Source organism: Nyctibius grandis, chromosome 5 (genome assembly GCF_013368605.1).
Source record: "Nyctibius grandis isolate bNycGra1 chromosome 5, bNycGra1.pri, whole genome shotgun sequence".
Taxonomy (NCBI): Eukaryota; Metazoa; Chordata; class Aves; order Nyctibiiformes; family Nyctibiidae; genus Nyctibius; species Nyctibius grandis.
Window position 1 is genome coordinate 83649523 of NC_090662.1, and position 15759 is coordinate 83665281.

The 15759-nt window shown below is 40.0% G+C and overlaps 1 protein-coding gene across 1 annotated transcript; it reads right to left on the minus strand.

Annotated features, from left to right (window-relative positions):
- Positions 1-674: 674 nt before the first annotated feature.
- Positions 675-15613, minus strand: FGFR1OP2 (FGFR1 oncogene partner 2). The gene is made up of 6 exons (XM_068400593.1): positions 15432-15613; positions 10291-10427; positions 9025-9142; positions 7970-8112; positions 4159-4272; positions 675-3456 (listed from the first exon to the last, which is right to left on the minus strand). The coding sequence occupies exons 1-6, from the start codon at positions 15433-15435 to the stop codon at positions 3319-3321; spliced, it is 654 nt and encodes a 217-aa protein (XP_068256694.1). The 5' UTR covers positions 15436-15613; the 3' UTR covers positions 675-3318.
- Between the last annotated feature and the right edge of the window lie 146 nt (positions 15614-15759).

Genomic DNA, 15759 nt, shown 5'->3' on the forward strand with positions numbered 1-15759 from the left:
TCCTAGTAAATGTAATTCTGTGTGAAAACAGTGCCGTTAGCTCTATATTTTAACATCTTTTAATCCCATGTGTTTGTTAAAAAGCTAAAGCTTTTAGTTGTACAGAACACCCCAATTCAGTTTAGTTGTACTTATTACTTAGCTTGACATTTATTACCTGTCTTTAAACACAGAATTTATGATACTGAAAAAAAGTTTATCTTCTGAGAAATCATGGGGAAGTGGAGAAAACATTACATTGTCACCTTGTGGATGTAATCCACTGACATTCTCATTTACACATCACAGAAAAAGGAACCCAGAGTTTGAACTAAGTCAAAGTGACTTTTAATTTTCAAGAAAAAACCCACAACTGTCACATCCTATCTCTACCAAAATATGTTCTGATCCAAAAATGAAAGCCCAGTGGCCTGCTTTTTGTTTATCCTTACTGCTCCTCTGCATTAGTAAACAGTTCCAGTGGTTCATTTGAAAGCTGAATAACTACCTCTGCAGAAGTGATTTGTTAGTTTTCCAAGAGAAAATTAAGACTTTACAGAGGATTGTTTTCTTTTGCTGTATAGCAACATGAATAAAACCACTAGAAATTGGCCTGCCTGCCTTGAAGTATAAAAATAAGCTGAGTAAATGGCAAAATGATGTCTCTTTTTCTTACACGTTACTAACAAGGCTCATTTCAGATTCGGTACCTTTAATCATGAAGACATCCATATTTTCAGTCAACTTTATTGATAAAATAAGTTTACTGTACAGTACACAATTCTAGCCATAAATTCTTTTCAAGCTATCTGCATTACAAAAATAACAGGTATGCAATGAAAAATAGTCACTCCACACACCGTGAAGGTTCTTTAAAATCCTAAAGTGATCAGGTCAGGGGAATGACAGGGGAGACGTATCAAACGTGAAGACTAAGAGTAGATAAATTAAGTCACATTTTTTTTAATTTACAAAAATAAACACTAATCAAGCATTATTTCATAATAGAGCAACCTCAAACAACTGCCACAGACTAACAACCCTTCTCTGTTATACAAATCTGGAGATTGTATTTGAAAGACAAACCAGAAAGTCAGCTGAAACTGCATTTGGCATTAAATGGATAGAAATGCCTCTGATGCCAGGCAACGGCTGAAAAGACACTTCTAAAAAGAATAACTTAATCAACCGAACCTAAAATTTCTCATGAGTTTGCAACAACAAAACACACTCCATTAAAAAAGATGTTGCTTCTGATAAGTCACCACCTTGCAAGCTATAGCAGAAATGCAAAATCTAAATTATAGAAGCATTGGCAAAGTTTTACAGATAATAATAGCAGACAAGTAGATTTTGTGCTTGAGTGAAAACATTCCCCAAAAACTTCGCCCCAGGTGTTTAGCAAGTTTGGAAATAGTTAAAACCTTTTTTCCATGCACATGAATGTCCTCAATATATTCTTAAGCCTAGAAACAAGCTAAGATGCTCTGGGAAGAGAAGCAGCAGTTTCTCCATGTATAAAAAAACGCTGTGAAAATTCGGAGAGCTTGATTTATCTGTCCCTTCTGAGCTCTTCAACTGCATTTCCTGGTATATGTATTAGTTAACTGAAAACTAGCATTTATTGTCTCTGCTAAACACTCCTCTTTCCCACCCTGTCACTTGCTTCTCTTAAAAGCACTACGGGAAGGAGGGCAGCAACTGACAGCAATGGAACAAAAATATTAAGCTCCCTATAAATCAGTTCACTGGGTGCTGAGAGTTCACTGTTAGACCTGTGGTGCATTTACCTTGAGCCCAGGGAAGCTGTACTGAGTCAAAAGAAGTTGTATTTAAAACTGACACACTTAGAAGTGCTTGATGCTTCATTCTTTTTGTACTGTTGTAACTGAAAATCAAATTTGATTAAGTAATAGTTGATTTCAGAATAGGTGTTCAAATCATTTTGCTAGGTGAGTTACTGAACGTCTGAAATATTCAACTGTTGGTGGTATTTGTACATCTACAGTTTTCTGTAGTTGAAAGCTTTCACTCTGCCGCTTTGAGTATGCGTTCTAAGTAAAGAATACATTAACATGCTGGACAAAAAGTGATGACACACATCAACACTAGGCATGTTCTTGCTGCCTTGTCCAAGAAGCAGTAGTCTGACAAACAGAAGCCAAATATGAATTATTTTGGCAACTCTTTACTAGAAGCCCGTCCTGTGTAGCACTTCTATCGTATCCGCATATGATATAAGCCACACTTCGATCTAGAAAGCCAATTCCTTTTCACTTCTGCAAGTATTTCAGGATTAAAAGTGAGCAGTCTATTTGTCAGTATAGCATACCAAAACTTTTCCTAGTGCAAATGTAACACGTACCTGAAACTTACTTAAAAGCCTTCCTGATGACTATATAGTACTTAGAGAAAAATTAAGAGTATTGATCGCAGGCATTCAGGCTGCCAACTTTGTCACAGAGCTTCTTTCTTCTTCCCCCAACCACCTTTTTGCTGCTGTTCTTTAGGTGCTTTCAAATTGCTGTTTCCCAGTCAGGAAGTCTGGGCAGGCAATCGGAGAAGAAATCGATGGGACTAACGTGGCTTCTTACGTACAGAGAACTGAGCCTGGTTTTCCCTCATAGAAGTAAAAGCTAAGGCAGAATGATACTGTGCTCCCTGTGTTCCAGAAAGCAATAACGTGGGAGCAGCTCTTTTCATGTTTTGAAAATACAATTAAGTGTATACATATTTTAAAGAATCTTGTTCAATTTAAAAAAATAAATATTGAACAACTGCAAAAGCATTGCTTATGTTTAGACAATTGGCCTTATATTTGAACAGGATACCCCAGGGCTAAATAACAGAAATCCTTAAGTTTTATGCTGCCTATGTACCCTTTCTATTAAACAGGTTTGCAAAATAAGAATGTTTTAAAAACTTACTAAAAGGAAAAAATTTAATGTGGATCATGCACAAGGCATATTCATAAGTTACTACTTTTTAGCCAGAGATCAGATGTTATATCTTACTTTTTATTATATAACAGGTGCACTGAAAGTTATGTGAAATCTTAGTCTTTTACCTGTAGAATGACCTCATATAAAAATAATTCCCAATTCAGTCAGTGCATTAATCCATTTCCTACTGAAGTTACATCTATGGCAATTAATCTGTCGCTAAGGTTTTTTGTAGAATACCAATTTTAATTTATTTTATGTGGTACAAAAGCCACTAAACTGGAGTTTAAGATGCATTAGCTTGCTGGTGCCCTATTCAGTAACAAGTGCTTGACAAGTGACCCCTGATACTCTATTTGTAAAGTGTGCAATTGAAGCTTGTTGACTTCCATAGTCTTTAGCTTTTCCTCAGGCTCAAATCACTACTTGTTACTAATCCTGACAAAGATGTGCTCTCTGATGCATCTTCTTTCTTGAGGTTCAGGAATGATTCTCTAGTTATTTGAAGAATTTCTCTCAAGCCTTTGTTTTCTTGCTATAACCGGAGAAAGAAAAGGCATTTAATAGAACTCCAGAAAGAAGTCAAGGTTACTACATTCTTAATCTCTCCTCCCCTCTACTCCAAACATGTGTAAGGATTAAAATACTGATTTGCAGTCAGGTAGTGCTATGTTATCTTCTAAAACTAAGAACATTAGGTTTCTGACCCTCTCGCTCTCTTGAATGGGCATTAAGCATCAAAAAAAGCCCAAAACACAAAGATGGGTAAGAAAAGAGTAATCCAGTTCAAATGTTGCATTTCAAAAAAAAAATCTCTTCTTTCCACACACTCTGACCCATAATGAACTGCTTTCCCCAAAAGCACAAAATTATTATAAAAAAAATTTAAAAGCCAAAGGTGTGGGTAGTTATTTGCATATTAGTGTCTTATTAGGATTAATTTGTAGTATTTCCTATCTCTTTGCTAAACTCAGAGACTTAAAAAAAGAGAAAGCTTAAGCCAGTATATAAATCACTAATTTCTGGTGATGAAGTATCACCTTACGCAGGACTTGAGAGGAAGCTATAGTGGGGAAAATAGTACTTACAGCCCACCCAGCAAGGAAAGCGTAAGAAAATAGCAGTGTGAGTGAATGGTACAGTAACCCATAAAAGGTACAGTAACGCAAAAGAAATAATTGTGATTACATTTACTCCCTTGCTAGTTGTGCCACTGCTGTTTTGATTTCTTACTTACCTCAAGCTGAATGATGCGTTCCTGCTCTTTACAGCCATGCTTTTCATCAATTTCAATGGCTTTTCTCATTACTGCTGCCATTTCTGTAATTTGGTCCACATGCACTTGCAGCTCCTAAGACATAAGAATAAAATGATGACAGCTTTAGTAATATATTTTCCACATTATTAAAAATAAGCAAAGCATTAAATGCGCATTTTAACTGCTGTGCCACTTGATAAAAATGCCAACACAGACCTAAATTTGTGAAAATAAAGGAGCTCTCTATAACTTTACAGCATAAGTAGCCACTGTGATCCTGTTTATTTAAATAAATCTGGTTTGCCACACAGTGATCCCTTTTATTAGAATTTTATATTTAAAAAAATGGTTAAATGACTATGTCTTCCATAGCTTCCACATGGCTACAAGTTAGCCCTGTGCTTGCTCTGACGAGGCCTTCCTGTGTTGCAAGAGTTGAAGGACATCATTTCAGATATGCAGGGAGACTAAACTCACCCAAGAACAGCAGGGTATGCGACATTCTTTCCATTTGTTTGAAACCTGATCCCAAGTCTGGTACAGCCAGCACCAGCCCAGGGGTAGGCGTTTATCTCTTAGAAGGACCAGGTGAAGTGGTCATCCTTACTATGTCACCTATTAGGAAACTCAGATCTGTCCTTAGCTCTTTTTTAGGTACTTCTGCTTGAATCCACTTCTAATTCCAGCTTTTTTGTGATCTGGACTTCAGAGGCCCTTGTCCTTTCTGAATTTTAAGAAAAACTTTAATGTCCTGACTGACCTCTTTGTGTCTGTTCATTAATGCTGGTAGGGTACTTTCCTATTGTAGATAAGTAACTACCCCATCTCACTGAAAGATTTAAGAAGATGGAAAACAAAGAGCAGTAGTTTGGCTTGCTCTTGTCCTGTTCCACTGCCAGGAGTGGGATGATAGGAGCCATTAACATAGGCGTAACAGCCTTTGCAAGGAAGCTACATTTTAGATACTTTACTTCGCAGAGAAGTGATCTCTTACCTGGACCTTGTTGGTTCAGGTGACGGTTTATTCTCTCGCTGGCCAACCTACCAGCAGGAAGTGCTTAAAGAGTCAGTACTTCTTTTCCCCTGCAGATCTAGATAAAGAGCCTATGCCTTTGGCATTCGTTGCTGTTCAGTTATGCCAAATATTTTAATGGTATTTCTAGAAGCTTTTATTTTTCATTGTCTTTTCCTCAACTTGTCTTTTACTCCAACTCTACTATCATGCCAGCCTGTCCACGTGTGACCTGACCTTTGGACAAAATTCACAATAGTTACTAATATCAGGAAAAGCAGAACAGTAGGACTGAAATGAAGAACAGTATAGACTAAAGTTAAATCCCACCTTTAAATTATGAGTTTGACTGAAGGTCCATACATCTAGCAGATGATCAGCTTGCCTTTAAACTACCAGCAATGACTAAACTACCATAAAGAACTGCCTCACTTGGAATCATAAACTTTACCTGACCAAACCAAATATATTTTACTACAATGAACATCGGCCCTTTCCTCTCTGCCCTTCTAATTGCCAAAGCTATAGTTTGGCTGTTTACTCATTAAATGCCCACTCACAGTGGCGGGGGGGTGAGGTAGAACTTGCTGTAAATCTTTATTTTCTTCTCAGTTTCCAGTGAAGATGATTACATGAAGTATTTTTTCAATGAAAAACTAAGTTTAGCTTGAAAGGAAGCAGTGATCAGTGGTAACAGAATGAGTTTGCAAGGATGCATGCTGGAGAAGGACTGGGAAGGAGTTAGTGGTTTTTAGATATGCTGCTGTCCTCTCTACTTCCTATTTGCCTGCTTAAGTGGCCTCTTAATCAATATGATTTAGGGCCTGTTCCAAGGTCGCTAACGTTGGATCAGATGCAAACACAAAACTGTAAGGTTCTACTCTGGAAGGCAGATGTGTGAAATTTAGATGCTGTAATATCAAACAATGCGATGAAAGTGTTTCTTTGCAAAGATAGTCTCAAACATCTACACATTTTTTATCTCTTGCCATTTTATTTGCATGCATTGTTCCTTTTATCTGAAGAGAAAAAAAACACACGTGTTTTTAGGCCTTGTTTCAGCTGAGCAAATTCAAACAGCACACTTAAATCAGGGTCATTGCTACCAACACATGCTTTTCTGTTGCATACAACACTGCTAAAAGAAATAGTTTTTCTATTATTTTGTAATATTCTTTTGTAAATAGGCATGAAAGTTAATAGTTACCACTTGAGAGAACAGCAATTACTGTTAACAGTGAAATTAATTCCTTAGGTATGATGGATTTTTTAGTTAATAGGAGAGAAGTATTTAAAGATTGAGTAAGACTGTGAACAATCTTGAAGCAATGTGAAGGCTGATCAGAAGAATAACTAATGAAATTCCAGAAATCCTAAGTGTCAGGTTAAGGGTGATAAATCTTCTTCATCAGGCATTCTCATGGGATCAGATTTAACCAAAATGTTGAAGCCTAAATCTCCTGTTTAAATAATACTGTTCAATATTTTTTCCCCCCTCCCCCCCGCCTCAAGATATTAATCCATAGAAGTGCTCGTAAATGAAATTTCACAGTCTGTTTCAGGACAGATATAATTTTACCCTCTTGTCTTGGTACTCCTGAGACTGTAAGACATGTTATACTATATGCTAAGGTAACTTCTTTTGAAAAAGATATATACCTATCATTTTTTAGGAGTTTATGTTAAAGATGTAGTTCTAATCCAGTAAATGCTTTCATACCAATCTAAGTAGTCTCATTGATTTCAATGGCACTAATTACATACATGTAATTTTGTAAGTAGATAAGAAACCATCAAATTCTTAAACTTTTGTTTTCCCAGTATGCAGACCCTAACTCTGCGTTGCGGACTTAGTTTGCTAAGGTCAAAGATTATTAAACACTTAGAAGTAATGTTTGTCTACACAGTTACACTGCTATGAGATGATTATGTTTCATGTAAAATGTAATATAATACTTTGCTAGAAAGCTCCTGTTTAGATCTGCTAGTGACCTAGAATCATTAATTTTCCTGAAAATAATTTTAAAAGCCTAAACTATATATTAGTGTTATAAAAAATATATTACCCTTATATGAAACTGCTGAATACTCGTATATACCTCCCTCATGATAGTTTACAAAAACATTGCTTGATGGCACTTTACTTTTCTAGTTTTCAAAAGCTGTAAGATGAAGCACACCTCATACCAGCAACTTTCATCACCCTTCAACCGTTTCAGGCTGCCCTGGATTCTACTTAGCAATCCTGATCAGTACCAAAACAAGAAACAAGGCTTGAAGCAGGAAAGAGGAGAAGTGTGTGCTCAGTTACTCAATATTCCAAAAAGCTTTTAAAATATATATTTTTTTAAATTTGCAGTATTTAGGGGAAAAAATATTTGAATATTGAACTTAAAAAGCTTACTCCTTCTACTCTTCCCAGCAAGCACAGGTTTACTAATTATTTGCTGGAGTCACAAGTTAAGTTAAAGCCAGTCTAAATGATTGAATGTTACTGAGATCTATGGGCACCTGGAAGTATAATAGGGCAGTAAATTAAGTAGATACAGTAATGAAATACTACTTGATAAAAGCTTAGATAAATCAGAAGCTAGTAAGGTTGACTTACTAGACTGATCAAGTTTCCTGTTCATGTTTCATGGACTGGATTATAAAAAAAAGGACTTGTTAGTACAATGATGTAAGAACTGAGACAAAGTAAACTTCGAACTGATCCACTACAAACTAACTTAAATGTTAACTAAAAAAACAAAGGCAAAAAATCAATGAAGTTATTACCTTGGAATGTTGTTCTTTTAACTTCATTATTATACTTGGATCATCCTTTTTGCTCGCCATAAGCAACCTAAACATCTGTTCTCTGTACTTGCTCATTATGAGTTCCAAAGCAGACTGATGTTCTTCAAGAGATGTGCGTAGTTCTGCCAACATAATTTTAAATTCAGTTAAGGTTTAACAGAGAAGAACTGAGACAAAATGCAAAAGTACTTCAGCTTGAGAAAACTGAATTAAGCCCTTAATTGAGTGACCCCTCTCCTTGCACCATAAAATCTATGAAGGCTCTAAAAATGTCTTCAGTGGTGACTGCCCTGGGAAAATTCTTGTTCAGTCAGAAATGGAAAGTCTTTTGTTAGTACGATGTAATATTCAGTCCCTTTAGCTGATATAAGCCATCTTGAGCGTAGCTGAGGAGCTTTACTCTAGCCACTATAAGCAACACTGTTCAAAGCTGGAAAGAAGTTTACAGATCTGTTTTAATCTGCAGCTTGGTAAAATATGAGTTAAAAAATGCTTGTGTTCAAAATATACTAAGTCAAAGGACAAATAACTCCTGAGATAAGACAAGATTCATACAAATCGAGACCATTGACTCCTTTGCTGAATATAACTGTTAGAATATCTAAGGTATTCCAGGGGGAAGAGCATATTCCTAGTGTACAGAATTCCAGAAGGTATTATATTCCTGCACTTACACTACAGCTTGTCCTGACTGCTCCTAAATTGGTTATTTTTAGCAGTGGGAAAACACATTTCCAAATAGATACGGCTATTGTAGAAGTAAGTTATATTTATCTCCTCCCTTGTGCTGAACATTAGATAAGGACTGAAAAAGTATTTTTCCACAACTCCCTCTTTTTGTTAATCATAGCCCCAGTGGTTGGACATTAGGATTCTTTATTAGATTGCATTATGATCAGTTAAACTGACAAATTGAGATTAGAGGAAAAAGTTTTTTCTACAACATTTTTTTGAGAACAGATCAATGGTAAGAGTCTCACTAATTGCAGTGGTGCAGGCTGGAACTTGTAAAGGATAGAATATGCACGTTTTACCTTTATTTTCCTGTTGCAATTCCCTGATCTGTCTGTTTTCTTGTTGGATACCCATCACTAACGTAGACCGAGGACGATGTCTTGCTACTTCATTGAGCTCTTGAATTTCTTCTTGGTACTAGTTATTAAAAAAACCAAACATAACCACAACATATTTGAATAACTGAAGGCAAGCATTACTCAGCAAGTCACAAATGACCAGTTCTAATGTCAGTCAATGTCTGTAACCAGCAAGATAATGCTTCCTTTTAGATAATAATATCAATCAAACAAACAAAAACACTGTTGCTAACAGACTGCCCTTTAGAGACAAAAGTATCACCTTTCTTTTTAAACAAGTTGCATACCTCAGATGTGTGTAGTGGGCATTATTTAACTTTCAATTAATGCAGGTCAAATTCACCATTGAGTAATTTAAAACTGATACACATATGGTAAAGAAAAACCACGAGGTATTAACCTCTAGATATTTACTGTGGGTTCCCAACACCTTAAACCACAAGGTTGTATGGGTACAAGTCACATTGACCTGAATGAATGGATCCTGACTCTCAACAAATGCATAAATTTAATACTCTTGATTTGAAATTATGAAGCCTCTGCGTGACTGGTTTTACAGGGATGAAGCACATGCAGGGTTTTCTTATTTTACAGGCCCACTAACACATCCTGTGTTCTATTAAAATGACAGGATGAACTCCCATATGGAAAGTCAGTAGGCACCTTCACGCTTTTCCAGACCTTCTCTAGTGAAAGTCACGCTCCATCTGACAACGTGCCTTGAACAGCTTAACATCAGAATGGAAATGATCACAAAGAAGCCTAAGAGGCTGCTTTGAAAGAAATGGAGACTGTGAAAAGATAAAGTATTCCGAACAAAGGAAAGCGTGACAGGGTCTCTATATGATTAAATGTGCATATTGAAATTAAAACAAGTAGTATTTCACAGAAGAGCAAAACACAAGACACCACACAATGGTTTGTAAGATACCAACCCCATTTCTACCAGTGTTCTTCAAATAAATGCTAGTTTTCAATATTTAAGCTAGAGTAACAGAGAAAACTTCACGGGATCAAACTAAATATATAAACAACCTATTTTTAGATCATAGTCACACCTATAATGAAAATACTTAGTATGGTATTAAAAGACTAACCAAATAACATACCAATTCTACATGGTATAGTAGTGTACACAAAAATGATTTTAAATTATGTGTTTCCAAGTTGTTCTTCTAATGGAGTAAACAAAGTTGGAAAACAAACCTGTTTCATTGCTTCAACCCGCTTGTTAAGCGCTGTAGTCTGTTCAATAAGAGCTTCTGCTGCGTTGTCATGTTCCCTTAGCCGTTCCACCAGTGCTTTCGCATCTGCTAAGGCTTTTTCAATTGTGCAACTCATTTCTAAAGATTAGAAATATATTATTTTCATACCACCACCTGTTTGCTATACAGAGAACAGCTGTGTGATTGATATATATATATATATAAAAATATTTATTTTAGTCTAAAGCAGCTGAATACCACCTCTCCCTCAGAAACATCCAGACATTTTGTTGTCTTTTAGGAGTAGGAAAAAATTATATATCTCAAGAATACCCTAAAGTCTGCCTTTCCTTTTCCTCCTTTTTAATTGCTGTTGAGACTATATATCCGAGCAAGGAAATGAAAGTAAACTTTGTGTTGTGAAGAGAGTATCAATATACCAAGTGCAAACGGAGGACTATTGAACATATAGGAAACTGAGCAGTGCATGCCCTTCCTTCTGTAAGTAGCAGAGGAAAAAAAAAAGAATATTCCATTAACTATTTCATTTTTCAATACTACTTTTTTTTAGTGTGCCCTCCTACCAGTCAGATATACTTCAAGATATTTGAGAACTATCAATCCAGCACAAAAGGGAACGTCAAAGGACTAGAGTGGGATGGAAGATCTTGATGAATTAAATCAGCAGAGAAGGAAAAACTCAAACCAACAGAGTGGAGAAAATTACTCAGGGAAAATTCAGAAAACTAAAGGCTTGTGTTTTCTTCATGTCTATAAATGAATACAAACATCACTGCATGGAATGAAACTAAAATTTTCAACAGGCTAGAGAAAGACCTCAACTTACGTAAGAAAAAGAACTGACTGCATAGTTAAAATACCAGCCTTCCACTTGTAGTGCTTTGTTAGCACAAATTACTTATTGCTAGAATTGCTAAACTTGCAAAATGCTTTTACGTACCAGCATTTCCAAAACACTGGCCCTCACATTGAATTTTTTTCACACTCATTCTTGATAGATTTTCAAGACTGAGATTTTCAGCCTTTTATTTTCTTTTAAGAAACCTTCCACTTTTTCTACTGAAATCTACTTAAACTCCTTCAACAGTTCTTCAGCAATCAGACACCAACGGCAGAGGTTCATTAGAGTTATGGGCCTTATTGATATAAGGCTTGATATTTGTTTCAGGAAACTTTCTAAGGTACTGAAAGAATCACCCAAATCCATTTCTCAGCCAGGCCGTTTGCCTAAAGGAGAGATTTTTGTAAGCATAAAAGGTCAGTGAGCCTTTCCTGAGCTACAGGAAAAAAAATTGCTCCAAGTTGTTTTTCTGACTTTCTTAGGCACCTTGACAAATCATAGCCTAGGATCTTTTAAGCCAAGCTTAAAGAAATCCTCACATTTTCCCCAACTGACGTTTTCCCACTGTCCCAGATAAGTAGTAGAAGTAAGGATATTCCACACACCAGAAATTCCACCATTCCCCTCAAAAGATTTACAAACATAGCAGGAATATCTTGCCCTCACACATTAAGGTAGGGCAAAACTAAGACAGACAGCAGCAGGGTTTGGAATGTTCTCTCTGAAGAGCTCTTATGCACTGAAAACATCCTGCAAGGTCTATAACCTCTCAAAAGCATTTTAATTTGGTAATTTCATTAGCTACTGCCTCTGCTCTGAGAGGCACGTGTAATGTAAAAACGTTGTTTACTTTTTCTATGTAGAAGGGTCTTTCAGGGACCAACCATCACAGCGAGGTTGAGACTTGCTTACTAACAAAGGAGCTTCCGTAAGCGAGCTTTGTGTATGCTCAGAGCACAACTGTTTTAACCTGTGTTTTCTGTGATTCACGTATTACTGAAAGCATCAGCATTTTGGCATGTACAAGTCTCCTATAGACATTTGTAACGTTAATTCCTTCCTGTTTATCAACTAGAGTTTTCATTTTAACTTCCATATGATGTATATATGTATTTGAGGTATCAAGTCAAGTTCTTCAGCAGACTGGTGTGTTATCACAGGTAGTTAATTTATTCACTCTGGTTTAGCAGTTGGAGCTCTTTTTAACATTACGTAGAACGGAATCATACTGCATTGTCTTTAAGCATCTGCTTTTCTTGCTCCTCATTTCTCCTTCCAATTCTGGTCTCAGATTCTTACCGGACTACAAAAATATCACAGACAAAGGATGACCTTCCAGGTTAGCTGGCTAAACTGTTAGAGAAATTAATTTAATCACATCCGTATTTAAGGAGAATTCGAAAGAATCACAGAATCACAGAATGTTAGGGATTGGAAGGGACCTCGAAAGATCATCTAGTCCAATCCCCCTGCCGGAGCAGGATTGCCTAGACCATATCACACAGGAACGCGTCCAGGCAGGTTTTGAATGTCTCCAGAGAAGGAGACTCCACAACCTCTCTGGGCAGCCTGTTCCAGTGTTCGGTCACCCTCACCGTAAAGAAGTTTTTCCTCAAATTTAAGTGGAACCTCCTGTGTTCCAGCTTGCACCCATTGCCCCTTGTCCTGGAAAGGGATGTCACTGAGAAGAGCCTGGCTCCATCCTCATGACACTTGCCCTTTACATATTTATAAACATTAATGAGGTCACCCCTCAGTCTCCTCTTCTCCAAGCTAAAGAGACCCAGCTCCCTCAGCCTCTCCTCATAAGGGAGATGTTCCACCCTCTTAATCATCTTCGTGGCTCTGCGCTGGACTCTCTCTAGCAGTTCCCTGTCCTTCTTGAACTGAGGGGCCCAGAACTGGACACAATACTCCAGATGCGGCCTCACCAGGGCAGAGTAGAGGGGGAGGAGAACCTCTCTTGACCTGCTAACCACACCCCTTCTAATACACCCCAGGATGCCATTGGCCTTCTTGGCCACAAGGGCACACTGCTGGCTCATGGTCATCCTGTTGTCCACTAGGACCCCCAGGTCCCTTTCCCCTACGCTGCTCTCCAACAGCTCTGTCCCCAACTTGTACTGGTACATGGGGTTGTTCTTGCCCAGATGCAGGACTCTACACTTGCCCTTGTTATATTTCATTAAATTTCTCCCCGTCCAACTCTCCAGCCTGTCCAGGTCTCTCTGAATGGCTGCGCAGCCTTCCGGCGCGTCAGCCACTCCTCCTAGTTTTGTGTCATCAGCGAACTTGCTGACAGCGCACTCTATTCCCTCATCCAAGGCATTAATGAATATATTGAATAGAACTGGTCCCAGTACCGACCCTTGAGGGACTCCGCTAGACACAGGCCTCCAACTGGACTCTGTCCCATTGACCACCACTCTCTGGCTTCTTTCCTTCAGCCAGTTCACAATCTACCTCACTACCCGATCATCCAGACCACACTTCCTCAGTTTAGCTGCGAGGATGCTGTGGGAGACCGTGTCAAATGCTTTACTGAAATTGAGATAGACCACATCCACAGCTTTACCATCATCTATCCACCGGGTTACGTGAGGAGTCTTTAACTCAATTCATGGGTCATGAATTCTCTAGCCAGTACAAACAAAGCCTCTCAGGCCTCTCTGTGAGCTTGGAATACATTTGGCATTCAGAGTACAAGGCAGTTAACACCTCTGATAATTTGTATGCATCAATATAATTTTTTAAACGCAGTACGAATTCATCCTCCCATGCGCTTTCTCATTTTGACTCAACCCAACTACACAAGATAAAAAGAAACTTGTTTGAAGCAAAGCCACCAGTGTTCTTTTTCACAGCGAATGAGTTGGGGAAGACACGTGTGCGCCTTGTGTGAAACGCAGCCATGCAAATTCAGCAATGACTATCCACCATCAACGTGCAGCAGCTTCAGCAGGCCAGAGGCCATCTCCTGTTGTCAGGCAGGATTTGTACTTCTAAAAGGAGAATCATTATTTGTATCACAGTTAATTCATAGTGGCTCCAAATCTTGGCTAGGATTCCTTTGGGCAAGACATTGTCCCTAACCCTTGGCATTTAAAATTCTCTATAGTTGCTCATCCGTCTGCCTAGGAAAAACAAAACTTTTGTCTTATCCTAAAATAGATCTAAATCTGTGAGTTAACCTGGACATTCAGGGAAAAAAACCCAAACAATTAATCACATATATTTGATTCAAACCAATTCTTATTGTGTATTAATTTTTTTTTTACAAGCGTGAGGACTGTAGTAGCTAAACTTAATGATTCCTGAACTCTACCCTACAAGAGATGCCCAGCTGCAGATACATTTGTTAGTCTGCAATCTTACCAACAGGGTCAACAGGTAGCAACAACTCAACCACCACAGCAGTGCTGCTACTACATACTCATTTCCTGTCACTTCCTGCTATTTACTAATTGCTTTCATTATCAAATTTGGCTGCCCTTAAAAAAACCACCACCAAAGAATAAAGATTTTTGCACAACTATAGCCTTCCTCTATCTTTCTGTCTCTTCTTTCCTTCATATCCTTACTGAAAACTACCTTTCCCCATAGCTTAATGCTTCGTTTTTTCCCCTCCAGTTACCAGTTTCGCAACGCTGACCCACGCCGCAGCGTCTAACAGAGTTTCAGGCTGGCTGCAAAGGTCCATCAGCGCTCTCCCGCGTAAAAGGAGAGTCCCAGGGGCTGAGCAGGCGCCGCCACCGCTTCCAGCAGCACAAAACAAACAACGAGCCTCCCGCAGAGCGCAGGCCCAGCCCGTAACCGGTGCCACCGCCGCAGCCCGGTTACACCCAGGGCAGACCTGCGCTTTCCCCGCCGCGGGAGGGGAGGGGAGCGGGGGGCGGCAGATCGCTCTCAAGGAGTGCCACCTCCTCTCCCCGCCGCCGCCAGAACGGATGCTGAGGCACGCCAGTCAGGACTGTCACGACACCGGCACCTGCCGCGACACAGCGGGCATGTGAGGGCCGATGAAGGGTCCCTTCCGTCGCCAAAGCCGAGCGGCGGGGACTCGCCCGGGCCCGCCGCAGCCAGCGGCACTGCGGGGGAGGGGGGCGTCCTCCTCCTGCTCCCTCGCACCCCTCCTGACGTCACGCCCCAGGGGCTCCCCGCGCGCCCCAACGCGAGTCCGTTGCGCTCCCAAGCGCCCGGCGGCACCGGCACCCCCTCCCTCCCCGCGCCCCGCCGGCCGAGCTGCCCCAAACGCCCCTGCCCCGCCTCGCGCCACTCACTCATGACCGGCGGCTCCGGCAGCGCCCGGCGCCGGGGATAAAGCCCCGACCGGCCCGGCCCGCCCCGCTGTCAAATGGCGGCAGGCCGCAGGGGGAAGCGGAGGAGGAGCGGGGGGAGGCGCGTCGCCGCCCGTGGGCGGGGCGGCGTGAGGCGAGGGCGGCCGCGCTCCCTGCCAGCGGCACCGGGCGAGCGCCCTCCCGCCGCTCTCGCGAGAGGACACCTTGGCTCCGCTCCGCGCCCGGCCACCCCTCCCGTCTCTCGCGAGAGGCGCCCCTCCGCCTCCCGTCGCTTCTCCTCGCCCCCCTATTGGCCGCCTCCGCTACAACA

Excerpts from the sequence above, each read along its gene's own strand:
- FGFR1OP2 (XM_068400593.1), bottom strand. Across the intron at positions 9,143-10,290 it reads GGGTTGAAGCAATGAAACAG|TACCAAGAAGAAATTCAAGA; the intron begins GTTTGTTTTCCA and ends TTTAATAACTAG. Across the intron at positions 4,273-7,969 it reads TAAAAGAACAACATTCCAAG|GAGCTGCAAGTGCATGTGGA; the intron begins GTAATAACTTCA and ends CTTATGTCTTAG.